Source organism: Lygodium microphyllum, chromosome 7, assembly GCF_053477565.2.
Source record: "Lygodium microphyllum isolate KBCC chromosome 7, Lygodium_microphyllum_v1.1.10, whole genome shotgun sequence".
NCBI lineage: Eukaryota > Viridiplantae > Streptophyta > Polypodiopsida > Schizaeales > Lygodiaceae > Lygodium > Lygodium microphyllum.
Genome location: NC_141141.1, coordinates 7,030,749 through 7,056,099, shown reverse-complemented (window position 1 = coordinate 7,056,099; position 25,351 = coordinate 7,030,749). Strand labels below are relative to the sequence as shown.

At 42.3% G+C, this 25,351-nt stretch overlaps 1 protein-coding gene across 8 annotated transcripts in view; it reads left to right on the top strand.

Moving 5' to 3' along the window:
- Positions 1-25,351, top strand: part of LOC148033149 (RNA pseudouridine synthase 7-like) — a 141,429-nt gene that overhangs the window by 113,546 nt on the left and 2,532 nt on the right. For 6 of the 8 annotated variants that reach the window (XM_087680982.1, XM_087680983.1, XM_087680984.1 and 3 more), the window contains 2 exons: positions 7,884-7,949; positions 8,298-8,354. In XM_087680982.1, the coding sequence (XP_087537108.1) occupies positions 7,884-7,949; positions 8,298-8,354 (123 nt within the window). The remainder of the gene's footprint in view (positions 1-7,883; positions 7,950-8,297; positions 8,355-25,351) is intronic. The other 2 variants (XM_087680989.1, XM_087680988.1) reach the window with 2 other exon arrangements.

Below are 25,351 nucleotides of genomic sequence, written 5' to 3'. Positions count from 1 at the left end.
TTGCTCATTGTTGTCCAACTATGCCACATGCCTTAAACCTGGCTGAAAATTTCCAGCCAACATAAACAATCTAGAATTGTTGCTAGAAACCCGTTGGATACCTCCATAGCTCCTGTTTCTCAACTATTCTGTCTTTCAACCATAGAACAACATTAATTCAGCATAAAGCATGGCCGAAACTATCAATGGCATTTACTAAGATGCTGTTGACGATGGAACTAGTTGTGAATCATTGAAAATTGAGCATAATCTGATCATAAACTGATCACTTGCTGATATGAGAATGGATCATAAATTGCTGCAAATGTGACCCCAAACGGATCACAGACTCGTTGCAAAAATTGCCCAGTAATCAATGCAAAAAACGATGCAAAACTGATCCCAAAAGTGATGATAAACGGTTCTCAAGTTGATCAGAAACTGAGCTGAAATTGATCATATTTTTTGTCTCAAAATTGAGGCAAAATTTATGCCATTTTTCTTTCAAGAAAAGAGAATTCTATTAATAATACCTTGGAGAAATCCCCCTAAGGTAAATACAAAGTACAAAGAGACTCTGTGAAGAGTAATTAAGTACATCAAAGATATAATGGTTGTGTAAACAACCAGTCTAGTGGGCTAAAGTGCCAGGCCATCTGAGGGGTAGTATGAAAGGTGTCAAAATCCCAAATCTGCAGGAAAGCCTCTCTTTTCTTTCTCATCCTCTCACTGATGCAAAAGTATAGTTCTAGTGCTTGGGTGGTGAAACTCATATCCATCCATATACATCTCATAGTGACTAGTATACTAAGTAGTGACCTCATGGCAGATGTACTATTAGTATTGTACCTTGGATGCATACTGAATACATCCAAGATCCACTGCATACTAGAGCTGTCCACAACTGTCGGAGTGGACGTGCTACCTCCCCCTTGAGCATCAGACAATACTCTAGACCTCTACTCTATTGAACTTGATTGAGCTTGGCTCTAATTGAAAGACATCTAGGTAAAGATGCAATAACCGAGGATGGTCTGCTAAGTTATCCTATTCCATCCATTTGGCACCCATTGGTGAATAATTTTGAAATTTCACGAAGTATCCCTTGGAAACTTTATCTTTGACGTTTCTTTCCTTGTGTGCCAAAATTTGCTCGGGTATCAAAAACTCATCTAGCTCCTCAACCTTAGGTTGACTTTTAGCAAATATATTCTCTAGCACATCATCATGAAAGAGCCTCAACAAATTGATATGAAAGGCATTGTGTATCCGCCAATGTGGAGGTAATTTCAGTTGATATACCACATCATTGATTCTCTCCAACACTTGGAAGGGTGCATAGTATACAATCTTTCTATTTCTTTCATCTTTTTCAACCTTGCCTTTTTAAATCACAACAATACATACTCACCTTCTCTACAAGTTGCAAAGCACGTCTATGACGATTAGTTGCTCTCTTTTGCTTTTCCTATAATCTCTGAAGTGCATATTTTATCTTTGCATAGATTGTATTCAAATTTTCCACATAATGGTTAGCCTCAAAGATCTTATATTTAGTTTGTAAGATAGGTGGTATCTTCTTCCCACCCTTAAGCCCTCAAATGGAGCTTTGCCAATGGAACTATGCATCGTGTTGTTGTAAGCAAACTCAACCAAGGGCAAATACTACTCCTTATGGTCTAAAACATGGCACCTCAAAAGATCTAACACTATGGAATTTGCTTCTTCAGGCTGACCATGTGTTTGCAGATCGAAGGATGATGAGAATTTGAGTGTGGTATCCATATTCTCAAACAATCCGTTCCAAAATAAATTGGTCATCCGAGGGTCTCGATCACTAAGGATCGGCTCTAGCATACCATGATACTTAAAGACGTCTTGCAAAAACAATCATGCCATATGATCAGCCTTTATTTTCTTCCTCACCGGAATGAAATGGGCTTGTTTGTTCTCATGCTTCTGGCCATTGCAAAGTTGATCATAAACATTAGCAAAGTCTGAATTGGCAACATATTGCTCTTTCATTGCATCCAAGTCAGTGTGATAAACCATGCTTACTGCTGAAATTTGTGGCTTACTTGATAGTGTATCAACCTCAACATTTTTTTTTACTATCAATATGTACAATCTGAAAATGAAACATAGAGAGAAAATTTGCCCATCTCATATGCTTCTCTAACAACTTTGTCTATGTCAAAAAGTACCTCAAAGTTTGATGGTCTATCTACACTGTAAAATCAGTCCCCAACAAATAGTGTTTTCATGTAGACAGTGCATGAATTACAACATCAAAGGTGGCCATGATCTTATTGCCTTAACCTTTACATGGTCCATGTGAATACCATTAGTAGATACAATATGTCCCAAAAAGTGGATTTTATGCAAAAAGAATTCACTTTTCTTGTCATTGATAACCAGCCTATACTCACGTAGTTCATTGAGCACAATGTCCAAGTATCTTCTATGGTTTGTCTCATTCTTTAAATAGAGATTCATGTCATCAAAGAAGGTGTCTACAAATTCTCTATGTGGCCTAAAAATGCGATCCATCATCCGATTGAAAGTGGCAAGAGCATTTGTAAGTCCAAAAGGCATGACAAGGAGCTCATGTAGCCCCAAAGATGAATTGAAAGTTGTCTTAGACACATCTTACGGTGCATATGTGATGATACCACTTTTCAAATCTTTACAGCTGAATATGGCTGCTGTTAAGATTTCAAGCTCGATCTACTATCTTTGGTATGACCATACCCGACACTTAAGTTGTCCAGCTGTACCACACTATGCGGACATTAAATAAGTCGGTGCTTAGGACTTAACTGCTTTGGTGTGAATGGTCCTTTGTGACCTTAGGTTGTACATCCACTAAGTAGTGTGTGGAATGATAATGAAAGTGAGAGAGCACTCTGCTCTGACTGTTGCTTCTTCACTCTTGTCTCTGTCTCTGATTGTTAACATGGTATCAGAGCATCCATGACTGGGCTCTATGGAGTGCATATGGGAAGAAGACCTGAAGATTGAATTGACAAGGTTGAAGAGAACAAATGACTGACTATCATTTTCCTATGCTACAAGGTAGGCATTATCATTGTGACTTGTCATTGCTTGAAGGAGGACCTGTGACTTGTTTGGAGCCTTGTAAAGGCTTGGTTGATCATCATTGAGTGGATATACATCGAAGTGATCATCAACGTGAAGAAGGAGAAGCCCAGATCTGTCCACGCAAACTGCACCAGGTTGCTGATCTGCATATGCTGGCTGGATAAGCATATTGGAAGGGAATGGAGCACTTAAATGCTTGCTAAATCATCATTGGAAGATGGGTTATTGTCCTGGAATGCTAACCCTTGATGTAGAGCTCATCTATGAGCTATGACAGTTGGCCACAGATCTGAAAACAGTGAAGACCTGCTGTAATCAGGGTGTATACAGCATACACTTGATTCTACTCAAGAGCTTTGAGCTTCTTGGCATGCTCAGGAGAACTTGTTGAAGCATATACATGCTCTGGGAACCATATGTATTGACTGACATGGTTGTGGGCTGAAGTTATTGATTGAAATGCTCAGTTTTGGGAAGTCATTGACAGGCTGAAATCTGTCATGAGCAGTGTGGGCTGCATGTATCACTACACTCTGAAGTGTATCAGTCACTCTAGTTAGCTCTAGGTACACGGTGACCTGCATATGTCTCTCAAATGCTGTGAGCATTGAAAAGGGAGTTGAAGCAAATGTATGGAGCTGAAGCAAGATGCTTTGACATGGTTCTTGAATGCCATGAACAGTAAATAACCAGTAAATGCCTTCATTGCTACTGACTCTTGGAGACAGATCATTCTTGGATGAGGTCAAGATCATGTATTGAGTTCTATGCATGGTAGCATAAGGTTATGGCATTTTGCAAAGTCTTTGGGACTGAAATACCTTGATAGTAACTATTTTTTTTAGTGGTTGAAATATACAGTAGGTATATCTTGTTTTGTACTTGCAACAAATGCCATACTCTATGTTAGAGTGATTTGACTGGGAACTCATATGCAGAGATAGATCTCTGAACTGCTGCAAGCGTTATGGGACATGTATGACATGTATACTCAATGTTTTTGGCCTTAAAATTACAGCTGGTTACTCATAGTTTACAGTTTTCAGACTGTATGTGTTTACCCTGGCAGTGAGGTTGCAGGAGTTTAAGCTGAAGCAACTACATAGCATATGTATTGACTGTTATACCTACGGGTTAGACCACTTGTTTGTGGACTGTTTTGAGTTGTCATTGGGCTGAAATACCCTGGTTTTTTACTGCAATTAATTGTAGAAAATTGTTATAAACAGTTGAGGATTGAACTTGGTCAGTCATACTTGTTGGCTTGCAAGAAGTCAGGCAGTGACTAAATATTGTCTGGTACAATATGGCTAATGCAGAGAGGACTGGCAACATAATCCAGATAGTGGGGGAAAAGCTTGACAGTAACAATTATGCTATATGGAAGTTCCGCATGGAGAACTTCTTAATAGGGAAAGGCTATTGGGAGTTGGTGACTGGAGCGGAAGCTGAACCTGACCTTCCAGATCGACCTACGGCTGATCAGAGACGATTACACCGAGCTTGGACAGAAAGAGCTCGTAGAGTCTTGCACTGGCTCTCTTTATGTATCTCAGATGCCATGGTAATGTAGATAATGAACTGCAGCTCTCCTAAGAATGCATGGGACATTTTGGTCAAGTACTATGGCACAACCACAAGTGCCAGGAAGATACAGTTGAAGCAGAAGTTCAACAACACGGAGAGAAAGAGTAGATCTATACAGGATTATGTTACGGAGGTTAAGACCATTGCGGATCAGCTGATATCTGTTGGTTCACAGGTTGAAGATGAAGATATGGTTGCTGTGAGAAACAATTAGCATACATTTTCAGAAATGAGATGTGATCTTTCTCTAATTTAGACATGTTCCCAACATTCCCACTATTGTCTTTATCCTTAATAAAAAAATAAATACGCTAAAAGATGATTTTTCGTTACTTTAGAAATGACAATTGTAGATACAACAAGGACAAATTCACCTTTCAAGTTTACATCAAGTGTGAGTACCTTTTCCTTATGTTGAAGTGATCTTTTTTGCATGAAAATTGTTGGGAATAAAGGCCTTGTGCCTATGTGCTCGGGTGTGAACACACCCTTAGCACTTGTACTTACACATATATATCTATTTAAAAACCTAAAGGTACTCACTCGTCATTGTACCTAAAATCGTGCTCACTCTCTGCTATTACTCTCTCTTACTCTCTCTGTCTCTCGCTGTGCGTAATGACTGATTGTTTCGATCCTTGTGCCTAACCGATCACTACAAATTGGTATTAGAGCTGGAAAGAGATAGCTCAAGTGTTGCAAGAGTCCCAGGTAGACTCCACGAGCAGGAGTTGTCACAGTCGAGCAGTCGGTTGTGGCAGGTAGGCTCGTGAGCAAAGGAGACATTCGACTGGTGCAGAAGTGCGAAGGGCAGCAACAGTCACGACGTGCCAAGCGACTGGTCAGGTACAGATGTAATGGACGTTTGACGCACGGACGTTTGTTGAATGGCAAGTGGGGCGACTACCGGCAGACGGGTCACGGGTAAAAGGCTGCAGATTGGTCATGACTGACAGCGTGCAAAAGGCGACGTTTCAGACGAGTTGATGACGACAGGGCACGCCAGCACCAAACACGCCACGCTAGCGACCAGGCGTCAACGCGTGGCATCACGGGACGGCGGTTGGGCAGGCATATGCCCTTGGAACAGCTATAATCAGTTGGCTAATGCTGTAGCACATGGTTTGGTGCTTCTGAAAATTTAATTACAGATTTGAAATCTGTGCTTCTACGTGGAGAGTTAGGCAAGGAGGATTCAGTGGAAGGTCTGAAACAAAAATTGCAAATTGCCAGAGAATCTCTTCAAACACCTTAGGACCACTACCCTAGCCACCGGAATATGAGCCCAAAAGAGATGAAGTGGCACTACAGTCTACAGCTGAAGGTAGAGGGGCTCACTGATAAGCAGCTGACAAGATTGGGCTTCATAGTCCCAAGTACAGGCTGCCCAGCATCAAATTGACTTATCCCAGCTGTTGCCCAGCTCCAAACTACTGCATGTGACCAGTTGCCATCATTTTCAGGCAGTACCCTACTGTGTTTACCATCTCTGGCCTGAGAGAGAGAGCTCGGTTTTGGTTTCCAGCCTGCTGCCTTGTCATTTTCGTATCGTCTCAGCTCTGACTCGTAGTTACAGCACTTGAGATTGGTCTCTGGTGGACGTCACACTCCTACAACTCCTAGTCCACTCCCACAAGAGTCATTGGCTATTGGACAGGTCTACCTTTGAGCATTCTATACACATTTTCATTCATTTACAACATTGATTGATATATTTCAGAGCTATCTTTCTTCCCTATTTGCAATTTTGTGTTTTGGCTTGCATTGTTGTGTTTTAGTCATGTTTGTACATTTTTTGTTTTCTCATGCAGACCCTAGCATATCTTCACATGTCATACATCTACACATTGCAATGGACCTCGAAGGAGGCCTTTTACATGCATCAGCATAGTATGGCAATTCAAATCTTGGAGTTGGTTTGATGTTTAGGTCTATGATGAGATTATTGGACAAGGAGCGATGTTTGCTTCTAGTTAGTTTCCACATGGGAGGACACTTAGGTAGTTTGACTGGATGTAGGGGAATTCATGGTCACGGTGCACCTTCCATGGGGCTGTTCTTGATAGACGAGATGCAGCTATGTCCACTTTTTTGTGATCTATGTTTTAGTATGATGGACACCGACTTGGGCTTTAGATGTTTTCTGACTAGGAGTCATGACCGAGAGTTGGAGTCTTTGGAATATTTTTGATGGTGCATTCGGGTACCTGAAGCATCTTCTTCGAGCATCACTTGTCACTGTCGTACGTCCTAGGATGTTAGAGGTTTCTACCAGATGGGCTGTGGTATGCAACATGCTGGTGGTTTCCAAAGCTTGTATGCCTACCATAATTGTATATTTTGTTGTATTGATCAACCATGATCTTATGGGAGGGTGTTAGCATTGTACATTTCATGGGTGTTAGGCTCTTTGTTAGCCTTTTTATTTGTTGCCTTAATGGACAGCTGTGGGTAGTTCATTTAGGGCTAGCTTGTTTGTCTCGGATTTCATTCTATGGCCTATATGTATTGCACTCCTCCATTCTTGTTGTATGCACTTGGAGAGGGAGACTAGAGGTACTGCTGGTCATCACATGTGCCATGGCCCGTGGGTTTGCACGGTGCATCTGATGTCTTGCTATATGGATTTCATTGTCTATATTCATTCTTTGAGTTCTTGTGTTCTCTCTTTCATGAGTTCATTCTTCTGCTGTTCAGTAGTTGAGTTCTTCCGCTTACATTCTCACAAGGAGCCACCACCCTTGGAGAGGAGGGTAACCCTTCAAAGGTCACATCTCTATTAGCAACAATAGTGCATGTCTCTAGATCCCAAAGCTGCTAGGCCTTTGAAGTTGTGTTGTATCCCCACAAAGATATCCTTTTGGAACTTGGGGTCTAACTTCCCCCTCTTCCATGCTATCACTAACACATGTACCACATCGAAAAAATCCAAAAATGTGCAATGGAAATACGGACTACCTAAATTAGCATCCTCCAGTGTAATATCATTTACTGCTGTGCACCAGTGTTTGCAAAGACAATCTTTGCCAAAATTTTGGAGAGAGTCTTTGCAATGGACGTGTCCAATAAAGTAACTCATGTAAACTTCCTTGCATTTGCTTCAAGAAATTTTTGTTTTGGGGTTTGAAATTATGTTGAATGTTTCAACAATTTCAAAATGTGAGAGACTTTTGCCATGCAGTTCACAGAAAATTTTCTGTGACACCATTTTGCAGATAGAATCTGGGACAGTGAAGAAAGTCTATGTTGCAAAGGTGCAGGGTGTCTTTACAGATAAAGAGGTAAATTTGGTTTTTTCACATTGATGATATTCCTTAAGAGTGTTCTGAACCAGTAGAATCCATGCAAGTAAAGATGAGACAGCTGAATTTTAGTACATGCACCAGTTATTGCGAGCATGAAGCTTCAAAAACCTGACTTTTCTAACTTTATGTGCATTGCTTGCTACACTACTATCTGATAAACTTGAGGTTGGTGACATGCTGCTATGACCATTTTCACTGAAGCTATTCTAGTTCTAGTTTGGCAGTTCAGTCACCACTTTCCTAGTTCCAAGTTTAAGTAGATTGAAAAGATGCAATCAAATACTGCTGGAAAACTCTTGACAAATGTATCATTTTGAGTTGTAGGTAGAAGTGACTGTGCCTGTGATCTATGATGCTAAAGAGGGAAGAAGCACAATTGAGGTAATGCATGCCAAGGTCCTTCTATTCTGCCATTTTCCTATCCATTATTAAAAGGGAAGTGTAAATGATTATTGGGAGGCATTAAACCCTGTTTTGGAGTCGATTCTGATCGGTAAGAAAGAATGTATTTGCATGCAATGTTTCTTTTCCTTTTCTTTTGGTTTGGTTTTCTTCTTTTTTCGGGGGGGGGGGGGGGGGGGGGCACGCGGTTGTTGGGAGGGGGTGGGTATGCATTTGAAGATGGTAGATTGAGTAAGAGAACTGATAGTCCCTTTTGGTGCAGTTGCACATAACCTGTATCTGATACAATACGTTCCTTTTTCTTCTAGGCAAACAAGTTATATTAAAAAGCCTCTCTAGCAATAATCATCAAGAAGGGACAAGGGAAGGCGGAATGGAAAGTAGGTGCCCGAAAGGGGTGGGAGGATGTGGGGCGTGGGGGGTGGGAGGGGGAGGGGGATATGAAGGAAGCATTTGAAAATGTTTACACTCCCTTGTGTGCAGTGGGAAGTAACCTATGTTAGATATGATCAATGCCCCACCCTCATTAGGTACTACCAATGATCCATGGTGCTCAAAGTTGTAAGGCCCCCATTATGAGGAGAAGCCAAGTGTGAGCCCGGACATTGGTGGAGTCCTGACTTGTATATCAGATGAGGTCTATGTGACCGGATGGCAAAAAGGTGACCATTGTGGGTCTAATCTTTGGGTTAGACAGAGTGGTTAAGCTGGTAGCAACTCGAGGCACATTGCATTGAGTTGCGTGGTAAGGGAGTTAAAAGGGGCCCCTATTGTGGGGTCCGGGGGCCGCGGAAGCGGCCCCTGGCTGGGGGGTCCCAGGGGGGCCAGCGGCCCCCCTGGCGGGGGTCCGGGGGCAGCGCCCCCGGCCCGATGGTAAAGGGAATATTCCCTGGAATATTCCCTGGCCGACTAGTGGAGGCTCATATGGTAGGTCGGTCAGCAGGCCGACCTAACGACCTTCGCGGGCTATAAAAGCTAAACCCCTTCGCAGCCATCTTACACTCATCTTTCACCCAGTCAGAGTTGTTGTTCCAGCTAGCCTTAAGCTCTTCACCTATCTTCTGTCTAGATCGCCATCTAAGCTTCACACAGTGGAAGCGCACGGGTGGACAGAGCCATCTTTGTATCAGTTGTTTGGAGTTAAAGAATTTTACTGATTCTCCTCTTATCTGTTGTGTACTCTCTATCTCTTTCTCAGATTCTGTTCGCTGCGCCGTGTAATATTTTACATGGTATCAGAGCCCAGGGGGCTCTAGAGATCGGAGAGCGTGCAAGAGGCAAAGGCTTCAACAGCAAAGAGAAACGATGTCGACTCCGGGAAGCAGTTCTGGCGCATCAGGAAGCGGTGCAGGAGGTGGTGCTGCTGTACCGGCTATTCAAACACTGAGGATTCGTCCACCAACCTTCAGCGAAGGCAAGTTAGATGGTACAAACTACACCTTGTGGAAGTTCAAAATTACTACTATCCTTGATTCTTATGAGCTTCTGGAGACTGTGCTGGGGACTGACGCAGAACCACAGCCTACCCCTGACCCATCAAATCCTAGTGTGATGATTCCTCCGAATGCAGATCTTCTACGAGCTTGGAAACGAAGGAATGCAGATGCATTGTGTGCCTTAGTTACAAGCTGTTCTGACAGTGTTTTGACTCTGATTCAGCATACAACCAAAGCGTCAGAGGCTTGGAATGTACTAAGGAGTCAGTATGAAACACGAAACCAAACAAGGATTCAAAACTTGGAGAATCAACTAGCAGCGGAGAAGTTTGCTGAAGGAGAGACGGTTGAAGCATTCATCACTCGGATTAAGAATCTGCGCGACCAGATGGCTGGCGCTGGGATACAAAAGACTAGCGAAGAGCTAGCTCGGAGGTGTCTTCGGATTTGTCCACAAAAGTTTGATGGACTAGTAACTGCCCTTAATACTCAGGTGAGACCTCAAGCTTTGACTTTTGAGGAGTTTTGTGCATTATTAATGGAGGAGGAGTTGAGGCTGAAAGCCCGAGAAGGAAGCAACAATGGAGATGCTGCATTCTCTGCCAATGCAAAAGGCAAAGGTGTTTCCTCCACCAAAAATGATGGTGACAAAAAGAAGAAGGGCGGCAAGAAGAAGTTTCAAGGAGAGTGCTTCTACTGTAAGAAGAAAGGACATGCAATTGCAGATTGTCGTGTCAAGAAGGCAGATGAAAAGAATGGTACCCTTAAAAGTAAAGGGAAAGAGACAGCCAATACGGCTGAAGCAGAGTTGGAATTATTCATGGCGACCATTGAGGAAGTGTGCTCCTCGGCGCAAGAAGAATCTACCACTGACTCTTGGGTGTTGGATAGTGGGGCCTCCCGTCACATGACCAACAAGAAAGGTCTATACAGTTCTATGCAGCCTCTACAAGAATCCATCACTGTGACGGTTGGAAATGATGCTAAATGCCCTGCTGCGGGCACAGGTACTATTTCTTTTGTTGCTGCAAATGGTGAAGTCAAAAAGCTTTCAAATGTGTTGTATGTTCCCGAAATCAGGAGAAATCTCTTATCAGTTGCTGCCATAACTGATCTTGGTCATGAAGTGAGGTTCAAGAAGACAGGTGCAGAAATTATTGATAGTGCTGGCACAATTGTTGGCAAAGGAGAAAGAAGGAACAACCTGTATGAGCTAAGTGCTCTTACAGCCACCGCTGGAGTGGGCACAAGTAAGCTTTGGCATGAAAGGTTTGGACACATCGGATTTGCAGTATTGAAGGAGATGCAAAAGCAAGGTATGGTTGCTCACCTACCTACAATAACTGAATTGAAGGAACCATGTGAAGCTTGTATGATGGGCAAGCAACAGAGAAAGGCATTTCCACAAGAAAGCAAGAATAGAGCACATGCTCCTCTAGAGTTGGTGCATGCTAACTTGTGTGGTAAGATGCCTACACAGGCCTTGGGGGGATCTTCTTATTTTATGTTGATTGTCGACGACTACAGTAGGAAGATGTGGGTGTACTTCCTTCGTGATAAGGCTCAAGCTTTTGGTAAGTTTAAAGAATGGCTAATACTTGTTGAGAATGAAACAGGGAAAAGTGTGAAGAAATTTAGAACAGATGGTGGTGGTGAGTTCAACTCAAAGGAGTTTGAAGGCTTTTGCAAGAGCAAAGGGATCAAGCGTCAATTGACGACGCCTCACACACCTCAGCAGAATGGTGTTGTGGAACGCAGGAATCGTACCATTGTGGAGATGGCAAGATGCATGCTAAAGGGCAAGGGATTGCCTAACCATTTTTGGGCTGAAGCTGTTAATACTGCAGTCTACATTCTAAATCGGAGCTACACAAAGGCTCTCAAGGGAAAAACACCTCATGAGGCTTACACTGGTAAGAAACCATCTGTTTCACATTTCAGAATTTTTGGATGTGAATGTTATGCACATGTTCCAGATGAGAAGAGAAACAAGTTACAACCAAAAAGCAGAAAATGTATCTTCTTGGGTTATAGTGATGAGCAGAAGGCTTACAAGTTATATGACCAAGAGGCAAAGAAGATCATCGCGAGCCGTGATGTGGTGTTCAAGGAGGAGCCGCATACAGTGGAGGAGGAGAAGGCAAGGTCTTCCACTTTATCATCAAGCGAAGAAGTAGTCCACTATGAACCTGTCCCGAGAGCTATCCCTATCCTTAAGGAGGAGGAAGCATCATCTTCAGATGATGAGGAAAAAGTTCACCAACCTGACATCACCCCACCGGAAAAGCCATTGCCGCGCTGGGTGAAGCAGCTCTATGACCACAATAATCCTATGCCTGCATCTGTTGAGGAGAAGGCAGACGGACCAAGGAGGTCTCAGAGAATAGAGGAGCAAAGGAGGGCTTCTGCTCACATAGTCAACATGGCCTTGATGGTTGAGATTATGAGAGAAGTAAAGGAGCCAACTGACTTAGAAGAAGCACTTGCAGATCCATCATGGAAGGCTGCTATGCAGGCGGAGTATGACAGCATAATGAAGAATGACACTTGGGTGCTAGTGGATCGGCCAGCAAAGCGGAAGATTATTGGCACCAAGTGGATCTGGAAGGTAAAGTACAAGGCTGATGGTACCTTAGAAAAGTACAAAGCTAGACTGGTTGCCCAAGGATTTTCACAAGTTGAAGGGTTTGATTTTCAAGAGTCATTTGCCCCAACTGCCAGAATGACCACTATTCGCACGGTACTTGCAGTGGCTGCCCACAAGAAGTGGCCAGTGTACCAAATGGATGTTAAGTCAGCGTTCTTAAATGGTGACCTCAAGGAGGAGGTGTACGTGGCTCAGCCACCAGGGTTTGAGGCCCCCCATTCTGAGAACAAAGTGTGTAAACTGAAGAAGGCATTGTATGGGCTGAAACAAGCCCCCAGAGCATGGTACCAGCGGATAGATAGGTTCTTTTTAAACCTAAACTTCAAAAGATGTGCCTCAGATGCTAACTTGTATGTTTACAGGGATGGTAAAAAGTCTGTAGTGATTGTCCTATATGTGGACGACCTTCTTATTACAGGTGACTATGAAGATATGATCAACCAAACTCGAAAGGCTTTGAGTTTTGAGTTTGAAATGACAGACTTGGGCTTGCTGCACTATTGTTTGGGGATTGAAGTCTGGCAAGAGCCAGGAAAGATCTTCATCTCTCAGAAGAAGTATGCATGGGAGATCTTGAAGGCATTTGGCATGACCGAGTGCAAGGAGATAGCTACACCTATGGAGGTGAATGTAAAGTTATCAGTTGAGGATACATCAGCACTAGCAGACATTGGGAGGTATAGGAGGTTGGTCGGCAGTCTAATCTACTTGTGTAACACCAGACCAGATATCAGTTTTGCTGTTGGTGTTTTGAGCAGGTTCTCAAACAAACCTCATGAGAGTCATTGGAAGGCTGGGATGCGGGTGCTCAGATACTTGAAGAAAACTCTTGACTATGGTATCACATACAGTTTCGGAACTTCTCTTGTGGGGAACTGTGACTCAGATTGGGCAGGAGACATTGATTCCAGGAAGTCAGTTTCTGGTTATTGTTTCTCTTTGGGTTCAGGAATTTTCTCTTGGATTAGTAAGAAGCAACCAACAGTGGCATTGTCTTCTACCGAAGCAGAGTACAAGGCAGCTTGTTTTGCTGCATGTGAGGCCGTATGGTTGAGAAGGATTCTATGGCATATGGGAGTGCAGGATGAAGAACCAACTGTGCTGAGATGTGACAATCAGAGTTGCATCGCCATTGCCAAAAATCCAGTGTTTCATGCACGCACCAAACATATAGAGATCCAGTATCACTATGTGCGTGATTTGATGGAGGATGGGATAGTGGAATTGGTCTACTGTCCAACAGAGGAGAATGGAGCAGATATCTTCACCAAAGCACTTACGAAGGATCTGCTTCAAGTTCATCTTCAGAGACTCGGCATTGGGCCGAGGAGATAGTTCACCTATGGGTGGACATTGAGGGGGGGTGTTAGATATGATCAATGCCCCACCCTCATTAGGTACTACCAATGATCCATGGTGCTCAAAGTTGTAAGGCCCCCATTATGAGGAGAAGCCAAGTGTGAGCCCGGACATTGGTGGAGTCCTGACTTGTATATCAGATGAGGTCTATGTGACCGGATGGCAAAAAGGTGACCATTGTGGGTCTAATCTTTGGGTTAGACAGAGTGGTTAAGCTGGTAGCAACTCGAGGCACATTGCATTGAGTTGCGTGGTAAGGGAGTTAAAAGGGGCCCCTATTGTGGGGTCCGGGGGCCGCGGAAGCGGCCCCTGGCTGGGGGGTCCCAGGGGGGCCAGCGGCCCCCCTGGCGGGGGTCCGGGGGCAGCGCCCCCGGCCCGATGGTAAAGGGAATATTCCCTGGAATATTCCCTGGCCGACTAGTGGAGGCTCATATGGTAGGTCGGTCAGCAGGCCGACCTAACGACCTTCGCGGGCTATAAAAGCTAAACCCCTTCGCAGCCATCTTACACTCATCTTTCACCCAGTCAGAGTTGTTGTTCCAGCTAGCCTTAAGCTCTTCACCTATCTTCTGTCTAGATCGCCATCTAAGCTTCACACAGTGGAAGCGCACGGGTGGACAGAGCCATCTTTGTATCAGTTGTTTGGAGTTAAAGAATTTTACTGATTCTCCTCTTATCTGTTGTGTACTCTCTATCTCTTTCTCAGATTCTGTTCGCTGCGCCGTGTAATATTTTACAACCTATATCTGATATGTCATGTTCTTCTCTCCTCTAGGAAAAAAGAGTTCATATTAAAATGCCATTTTAGAAATAACCATCACTAAGTACAATCCAGATGTATGAAAGAACATAAGCATAGGGAATAGACATCACCTAGGTTGGCTGCTCTCTAGGAGAATGTCTACTATAGGAGGGCCTTACAAAAGACCAGGCTGGTAGTCCACAGTACCAAAACTAAAACCATCAGAGATGTCATAGGTCCCAATACCTGGCAGCTGGTCAAGGCCTCTAAACGAACTGCAGCACAAGAGCCTCCCTCAACAATGAAGATTATATTATGCATCTCAGCCCCATATAGTGGATGATGCTGGCTAATTGAGTGCTAATAGAAGGCCCCCCAAGGGTATACACCCCAGGCTAGGTGCAACTTGACAGAGTAGATGGCAGACTTCTCTCCACACCGGTTGGGTTGCCTCGCATGACCAAAGACAATGCTTTGGAGCCTTCAAGCATTGTTGTGGACAAGGTTTATGGACTCCATCTTGCTCCATCTGGGTATGGGAAATGCAATAGAATGGGGAGGCCCCATTCTCGGAACGGGGGTTAAACAGGACATTTAAAAATAGGTAAATTTAGGATTTTACATAATTCTCAAAGTAAACAACTTCAGGAGTATCCAAGCACATTCTATACATCACATTGCCTTTTCACAAAGTAAAGACTCATGAACCAGCCAAAGTACATATGCTATAAGATGAAAGAATGAAAGAACCGAGGCCTAAGTGACAAGGCCAATAGTAGATACATTATAGAAAGATCAAGGCAAACTGCTAAAACAATGCTCAAAGATGGCAAGCTGAAACCACAAGTTGCATCTATGACCAATCCCTAGCTGCAGCCATTTATGACTTAACAGCCTCTGAGATAGAACCATGTACAATGATAATTGTCACTAGACACTGAAGTGTGATGTGCTAAAAGATAATCAACGATACTATGGAAAAGAAACTAAAGTACAAGGTCCATGTGGGTATACAATAAGGGGATGATGGGTGGCTGAATATGATACAGTAACATCTAGCTCCACCTGGTTAAGATTTGTTGGGCAGAGTATGTCATACATCCCTAATGAAATAGTATGGGGATAGCATCTGGACTGATCCCTCAGCTCTATTAGGTACTATTTGTGTCGCTAATAGATCTCCCTCATCTCTCTCCTGTGTAGCCTGTGTCTGGTACCCCTATACCCATGGTGGGTGTGCTACACTAATCTCTCAAGTTCTCTGGACTGTCACCCCTCTCTGTATAGGTCTTGTGTGTGGTCACTATTGGAAGAAGTCAATGAGCTGTAACTGTCGCTGGAGAGTGTCTGTCTAGAGTAATGATGTGTGGACTTTGAATCTCAACTATGAACTGGCCCAAGTAGTGTTTGTCTAGGGACTCCAGGACTAGTCTGAGGGAGATGTCCCATCTAAGTAGTGTAGGGTATCTAGCATGGATTGTATTGTAGACCCTACATCTACAAATATGTACTCCTAGCTCTCCACCTCCTCTTGGCATTGTTTGCACATCCACTTGGCTTTGGGAATGGGGACTACTCTCCCTATCTCAATCTCGAGCTGATGAGAGGAGACCTAAGTTGGCCAATGGCTACCCACATCTCCTGTGGCTGGTATGTGTTGAGGTATCCAAGCCTCTCAAAGAAACCATTTGCTATAGTCCTCATAAAGTGGTCTCTATAGTGTGATATCTTCAGGGGAAGGGACAGCTGGGTAAAAGTCCATGTATGCTGTATGTATAGCTGATAAAGAACTTGTCCTGGTATAGGCAGCTAGGGACTAACTTACAGGAGGATATGTAGCGCTAGCCATGCTAGAGAGGCAGTGCCATGAGGTACACTTCCATGAGCTCCGTACACAAAGGTGGCTATTTGATAGGGTAGTGACACCAGCCTTGATACATGGCACACCTATTTGGATCCTAGAACTGGCTACATACCTATGGAGACAGAATGAGAGACCATAGATCATCATGCTCTCATGGATGATCTGGAACAAACCATCAATACCACATTAGAGTAGAGTTTCTTGCACTACCCATAATTTGTGAAGAAGTGGATTAATGTGTCCAAATCCACAATTCTATAGATGCGGTTCCAAACCTTGATAGTGCGGGCAAAGCCAACCTCCCAACCAACCCACTAGATATGAGAGTGCTTCCCTAGCTGCGACCTATCATGATCTCGAATTTGTGGGTCTGATACAATAGGTTATTTATCAACCTCCTCTTGGCATGCTAGGGCCCATTGCTGTAGGGCCTTACATAGACTTTGCTAGACCCATAGCAAGTTGTGAAGAAAGGAAGGGCTGGATAGCATAATCAGTGCTGTAGTGAAGATCCATCTCAGAGATAGTTTCCACTCCTTGCCTAGTTGAGGTTTGCACTCTTGAAAGCCCTCCTATGTCTGTCTACCTAGAGTGAGCCCTCAGACTATTAGCTTGTTTAGCAAGGTGTGACTTTTGTGGAGTAGAAGCGGAAGTAGAGAGAGAGCACACTTTAATCAAGGTGCTGAATAGTGCTAAAAAGTGAGAGTGAGTCGACGGATAGGTGTGTACCACTGTGGTACACACAAAGAATAAAGAATGTATTTATACTTAGGGTATGGTACCCTTACACTTGCTAGGGTGAGTTCACTTGTGTGAAGGAATATATACTTGGGAGAGTGTAAAGGGCCATCGTCTAGAACCTGTCTAATAAAATGATAATGAATATCAATATGTTTGGTACGTGTCTGAAACATGGCATTCGTAGCCAGACATACAACACTTTGGCTATCACATCCAAGTATAGGTGTTTTGGTGGGTAGCCCAAAATCCTTGACCAAACGACCAAGCCAAATTGCTTCTTTTGAAGCTTTAGTGGTTGAATATAGGCTGAAATATATTGAGTCTTCGTAGTAGAGAGTGCTACTTTTTTTTGCAATCTAGAGCACCAAGATACCACCCCACCAGTCAAGGCAAAGATTTACTTGCTAGTAGACTTGCGAGTATCCAAGTCACCTGCCATGTTTGCATCACAATACCCCTGTAGATTTAACGTACCCTTGCCATAGCAAATACATTTTCTTTGTGTGCCCTTAAGGTATCGTAAGATACATTTCACTACTTCCCAATGTGCTTTGCCAGGATTTGACATAAACCTGCTTACAACTCCTACTACATAAGCAATGTCAGGTCTAGTGGCAACCATAGCATACATGGGTAAACCACAAGCTGAAGCATAAGCAACACCCTTCATAGAGCTGGCTGCCTTATCATCTTTTAGGCAATCTGCCTTGTTAAGTTTAAGATAAGGTGGAAAAGGTACACCAAGAGGCTTAGCATCAGCCATAGAAAAATGATCAAGTACTTTACTGATGTACTTTTCTTGTGAGAGAAATAAGAGCTGCTGCTTTCTATCTTTGTCACACGCATGTCCAAAATATGTTCAGCTGCATCCAAATCCTTTATGGAAAAGGCTGAATTCACCTGTCTTTTCAATGCATTAATCTAGCTTTTACGCTTACCAACAATAAGCATATTATCCACATAATGCACAAATATAATAAGGCTTCCATCATCAACCTTCTTAATATATAAGCAGTGAGCTGCACTACTCCTTTTAAATCCTTGTGATAGCATGAAGGCATCAAACTTTTTATTCCATTGTTTAGGAGCCTGTTTCAAACCATACAAGCTTCTCTTAAGCTTACATTCCTAATGCTCCTTTCCTTGTATAACAAAACCTTCGGGTTGTTTCATATACAACCCTTTTTCCAGATCACCATGCAGGAATGCAGTTCTAGCATTCATCTAGTCAAGTTCAAGATCCATAGATGCTACAATGGCAAATAACACTCTAAGAGTGGCCATTTTTACAACAGGAGAAAACACTTTTTGAAAATCAATGCCCCCTTTTTGTGTATAGCCCTTAGCTAGAAGTTTGGCTTTGTATTTGGGTTTACCATCCACACATTTGATTTTATAGACCCATTTGTTAGGAATGGCTTTCCTATCCATGGGCAATGTAACCAAATCACAAGTATCATTTTGATACAATGACTTCATTTCTTCCTGCATAGCTAGCTCCCACTTTTTCTTTAATTCACATGATAAGGCCTCTTTATACGTAAGATGCTCACCTTATCTATGTGAGCAAAATGTAGTCCAAAGAAGGATCAAATCTTTGTATAGGATGTCTGACATGTGTAGACCTTCTTACCCAATGATCTGTGTTATCAGGTAATGGATCCACATCTAAGGAAATGTCAATGACCTCATTGTTTGGCTGTTGAACTGCATGTTAAAGTTGCTGTAATACAATTTCAGGCTGCTGTAATTCATTTTCAGCATGCTGATTTTGGTTCTCAAAGCTGATGTTCAGCATCCCCTTGTTGCCCATTTTTATCTGGCTCAATAATAATATGTTGATTGTCATAATCAACATCAAAAGGAGCTGAATTTTCAGTGGTGGTTGATGGCTGCTCAAGGTATTGATCATGCTGAAATTTAACTTTCTTTTTGTTTGAATCTTTGGATGTGGCATTTTTCAGCAGCTTTGACTCATTAAATATCACATCCCGATTATGTAACACCTTTTTCATGCTTGGAACCAAAACTCTATAGCCCATTTCATCTTCATCTCCATAACTCATGAAGATGCCTACATGAGATTTCATGTCAAGTTTGGTTCTGCTATCAATAGGTATATGTACATAGCATTTGCAGCCAAAGACCCTTAAGTGGTCATATGAAGAAGGTTTGTCAGACCAAACCTCTCCAGGGATACCACTTTCAACTGCATGATGTGGAGATTGGTTGTAAATATGCACCGTGGTTTTAAGTGCCTCTCCCCAAAACGATTGCGAGAGATTAGTTGTAGACAGCATGCACCGAATCTTCTCACATAACGTGCGATTCATTCGCTCAGCCACACCATTAGATGATGGATTGTAAGGAGCTATAAGCTCTCGTTTAATCCCATTGACATCACAAAACTTATTGAATTCTTTAGATACATACTCTCCCCCGTTATCTGTTCTTATGCATTTTAAATTTAAGCCCTTTTGAGTACTAACCAATGCATAAAGCCTTTTAAAAGCATCCAATGCATCACTTTTCTGCTTAAGCAAGTAAACCCATAGCTTCCTAGAATGGTTATCAATAAAAGACACAAAATAACGGAAACCACTATAAGGTTTTAGTGGCATGGTGTATACATCAGAATGGACTAAATCCAAGATACATGCCTTCCTCGAGGCTCCATGAGAGTATGGACTCTTTACATGTTTACCAAAAACACAATCATCACAAAAGTCAAGCTTTGAGTTTTTCACGTGAAAAAAATGCTTGCAAACCCTTTTGGCTCATGTGTCTAAGACGCTTGTGTCATAACTCCTTGTGTGACTGTACTTCAGTAAAACTGCAACAAACTTTGTAAGAAGTGCCTTGTAGTAGAGATAATACAGAGTCCCCTTTTTACCACCTCTAGTGACTAGCATAGACACTTTTTATATTTTCCACATTGCACCACCAAAGGTAGTGAAGTAACCTTTGCTGTCTAGTTGCCCAACAAGAAGCAAGCTCTTCTTGATGCCAGATACATACCTAACATCATGAAGAATCAATTCTTGACCATTTTCTAGAGCCAGGTGTATGGTGCTTATTCCTTCAATATCACATGTATGATTGTTGCCAAGGTAGACTTTTCCAAGATTACCTTTTGCATAAGAAGAAAAACACTCAAAGGATGGAGTTACATGAAATGAAGCACCGTTGTCAACAATCCACAATTGTGACAAACTATCATGAGCTAACAACAAAGTATCTATCACGTCCGTTTTAGTGATATACATGTCCTCCACTATCATAGCAAGCGGGTCTCAAAATGCAACCAAGAAATTAGCATCTTTATCCTCTTCTATTTCCTTAATAACAACATTGGATACCACATTTGCTTTTTCTGTCTCTTTAGGCGTAGAGCTGCCATCCTTGTCATTCTTTTTGCCTTTTGCATTAGTCTGCTTCTTGCGTTCTTGTTCCCTTTTAAAGTACCTGCAATTGGGCTTTTTATGCCCTTTGCGACCACATTGATAACAAATTACATCTTGCTATTTTTCCTTGCTTTTGTTGCGATTTTTGTTTTTATTTACAACATTTGTCCTCTTTTCAATTCGTCCTCTTACATTGTAGGCTGATCCATTGTTTTTTCCACTTGCCTTGCATCTAATCTCTTCGTTGAGAATAGAACCACACACACCATCAAATGTCAAGTTGGGGCTATTGCTTAATGACAACCAATGCTTCCCATGAATCGGACAATGTCATGAGCAAGAAGATAGCCCTCAATTTAGGATCAAAAGCTGGCAAACTTGCATCTTGTAAATGACTCAAAATACTAGTGAAAGCATTCAAATGCTCTAAGGCAGGGTTAGACTCATCAAGCATCAAGTTGACCGACTTCTGCATGAGATGTACCTGATTGACAAGGGTTGTATTCTCGTAAGTAGACTTGAGTTTCTCCCAAACTATATAGGCAGTATCAAGCCCCTTTATATCAACCAAGATATCATTTGTGACGACCATCTTAATGTAAGCAATGGCTTTTTTATTCATTTTAGCCCAATCCTCATCTGACAAAGCAACAAACTTATATTCTGCTAAAGCATCATCACAATCCTTTAGTATACCCTGCATATGATCTTTCCAAAGATCAAAACCATTGCGATCGAATTTGCGAATCTCAAAGAGATTCTTTGTGTCAGATGTAGATGCACTGCCAGCCATCTTCAGCAATACACAACTGCAATAAAGGGCTGAGTGCTTTCAGCCAATAGCAAGGTTGCTGATTGTAACAAGTACATACTCTTGTATTTCCAAGGTGTCCAAGAAGCAGATGTTTAGCTGCAATTTCAGTCTCAAGTACTGATTACAGCATATACATGAATCAAAACTGATACATTTGCATTAAAGTTAGCTCCCACTTTAGTAATACATCACCAAAATGCCCAAATGCAATGAGCCAAATGCTGTATTTACCACTGTTTCACTGCATAGGGAGTATTCAACAATTCATATACCAAGAGAAGCTGCCCTTTTTCAACATTTGAAGTATCCAAAGCTCAAAAGACTCCTACTCAACGTGAATCTGCCGCAAATTTCACTGTCTAGTCTCAAATCAACTCAAAACATATCACCAATGTGAAAAGCCACAAAAATTTTGCAGTGAATCTGCTCCAATTGCATCAATACATCTTCCCGAGCATCAACTACGGGCAAATATTGCAGAAATTTCATGAATTCTACAAAAGCCCCAAATTTCGGGGTCCAAGAGTGCACAAATTTCCAAGGAATTGGCTCAATCAAGCAAAAAATTTCACTTGCATTTGAAAATCCCATAAAAATTTTGAGACCTGTACACTCAATGTCTGCAATTTATGGATTAAAAATCACTGAAATATGTGTCTGGCACACCAAATCTAGGAAAAGCCCCAAATTTCGGGAAGCAAATTTGCACAGATTTGTATTCTGTGCTTGTATGCATGAACACCCGGTAGAGAAGGGAAAGGAAACTAAAAAATTTCAGATTTTAAAGGGGAAAAAAAATGAGCGTTGATTGTTCATTCCGATTGCCGCCTAGCCCTGTCGGGTCGTTACGCGTTTCCCAACTGATGTCATGCAGATCCCGTCGCGTGTTGGTCTTGTCGTGATGTCCGTTTGACCTGCGCCCGCAGCCCGCACTGGTTATTACGCCTGCAGCAGTATTGTCGCCTTTGCAACCTAGCCTGACGACTGTTTCTGATCATAGCTAGTGCCTGTGTGCCAAATGTGACGGTCAAATATAGCTCACGACTATTGTCTATCACTGTCGGTGTTGCGATTTCTTGCGTGAACCATACTCTAATACTAGTTTGTCGAGTAGAAGCGGAAGCAAAGAGAGAGCACACATTAATCGAGATGCTAAACAGTGTTAAACAATGAGAGAGAGTGAGAGTGAGTCAACGGATAGGTGTGTACCAGTGTGGTACAAACAAAGAATAAAAGAATGTATTTATACTTAGGGTACGGTACACTTACACCCACTAGGGTGAGTTCACGTATATGAAGTAATATATACACGGGAGAGCGTAAAGGGCCTTTGCACCCAACAACTTTGATACCCCGGATAAATAATATATAGGGCCTCCTTGGAGCGATGATGGATGATGGTCTCCCAAATCATGTTAGCATGCAAATCCCTAGACCCATCCAAGCCATACCATAGGAAGCTCCACATTAGGTGGCATAGCTGGGCCACACGCAATGAAGAGAAACACCAATATTCTATCAAGATTTCACCAAAAGAACTTGCAAGGTTGACCACTATAGCCTTACTCTCCATGGAGAGGTGAACCATACTCCAATAGGTCATCTTTTGCTAGATGGAGTCAAGCACTAGGTTGGACTATTAGACTATTGTGATATAAAGTCCCACTTGGAACCCTAGGTACGTGATTGTTGACCCATTTGAGACCCAGATAGATACCCCACTTGGTGCTAGATTTTGGGTTTGTAAAAGAATGAACTGACTTTGGATAGTTGAGTTTTGCATGTGCTACTGTATAGAACACCTCTAGTGTCATTCTCACTCCCTCATTCATCGCCTCATCATCCTTAATACGCAGGGGCTGTGTCGCATTGAAAGTGGCCTTTAGAAATAATCTAAAGGGCAATGATTATAAACTAACTTGCACACATGAATAAATCAACAAATAAACCAAGAACTTACTAAACAAGAGAGCTAGAATACTCTCGCACAATAGGGGACATAGGATAGGCCCCAAAGGTTGGTGCTCCTTTTAGTACTTATTTGTCATTATTGAGAACTTGCATGAATCACAAGTGACTCATTGTCACAAACCAGTGTGCTCTTAATGCTCATGATTTCCATGTCCATTGCTCTTGAATTAGCCGAGACTGATCTTTAGCATAGTGTCCTTGGTTGCTCTCACCAACCTTGACCGAAGTGCAAAAAATTTGTCCATTCACACTCTAACAAGTATAAGGCATAATAATACATGATCGCTCAGTCCAATTGACTCTTAAACATCAAAGGTGCAAATCTGGTCACTTCATGAAAGGTACCATGGCATGATTGGGCTTCGCCCATGAGTGGATCAAAGGGGTTTTTGCTCTATACAGGCTAGCCACCAGCAGGGTACTTCCACAACATTGTTCCTCTCACAAATGAAGGGATTTCTCATGATCCATTCACTAATACAACCTTTGGACATGGACAAGCATGGTGAGCATCTATCTCGTGTCCATCCCAAAGCCATAGTCTATTTAAGCATGCATTTTGCCAACAATGCAAATAGAAGCAATATCCTCAAGTTTATTCCAAAAATCGTAGTGATCGTCTATGAACAAAGATACCTCATATGACACAAAGTATCACATCCACAGTGACTCACATATGTTTGTTCTTCAGGAAACAAAGAGAAAACCATGAATGAATCCACATGGTACACTATACATACTTTCATGAATACTATGCTCCACTAGATGCCATAGTCACTCATAATGGCTGCTTCACAAGACTTATGCTCGCACCTATGGCTACTCCACAAGACTTATGCCCATAGCCATCCCTAGAGATCCACGTTTCTTCACAAGACCCATGCTCTTGGACGTACCAAGAGATCCTCACTTGTGATACATCTTTAACATAAAAGCATGCCATTCAAGGTAAACAAGCATGCATTTAGTGCCCTGCAATCTACATACCAAACCAAATACAATGACATGTATCACAAATGATCTGAAGCAACATGTACACTGCTGCTGCCATAAACATCTCCTTTTGTGTATCCACAGTTGTCCGAAAAGTGCAGTACTTGGTGCTCAAGTAAGCATTCATACCAAAATGTCTGAAAATATAGTGACTATTACATTGATCATAGTAGGTCCCAAAGAGACCACTAGATATTCGAGCCTGTCTGTACTGAAGGAGTAGAATTTACCCCTCTTGAGCATTAGGAATGCTCCATATCTATGCTCTGTTAAACTTATTCAATTGCAATTGCATTTATCTGCTGCTGTTCCACATCAGCATGATCTTCCATAAGCTCTACAATATGCAATGTGTGCCTGTGCTAAGGATAATGATTCCTCATCACTTCCACCTATTCCCTTAGTGACATCTTCCTGAAAGTTTTGAACTTTCTCTGCTGTTATTGCTGTCACCCCACCCACCACAAAACAACCTTGAGAAGCCTTGTATATGTGTGATTTGAGTTGCATTCAACTTCAGTTGGATTATTGGGGAATTGTCCTTTGTTGATTTTCTTTTGAGTAACATAGTCAGCCACGTTTTTCACAAAAAAAAAGATTTGAAAAAGACCAAGTAGCATTTAATCAAGTATTATCTTGCGCGGTGCTCGTTTCAGGGTTGCTTGGTGCTTGGAAATCCTTGGCCATGTTGCTACTTCTTTCTTGATTGTCAAGATATTTCCACTACAGTGACTCTTTCTTGGATTTGGATAGAGATCATCCATACTCCATGGGAGATTGGAGAGGCTGCAGGGTGGTTCTGAGGAGGAGATGCTTTTATGTGGACATGGAATTCCAGCACCATTGTTCACCTAGCTCCTCATATGGTCTGGCACTATAGCCCCCTATTGGTTATTCACCCGACCATTGTATCTATGATGTACTTAGTTTTTCTCTATAGGGCTTTCTTTGAATGGTGTATATTTTACCTCAGAGGGCTTTTCCCTTTGAGGGGTTATTGGAGTT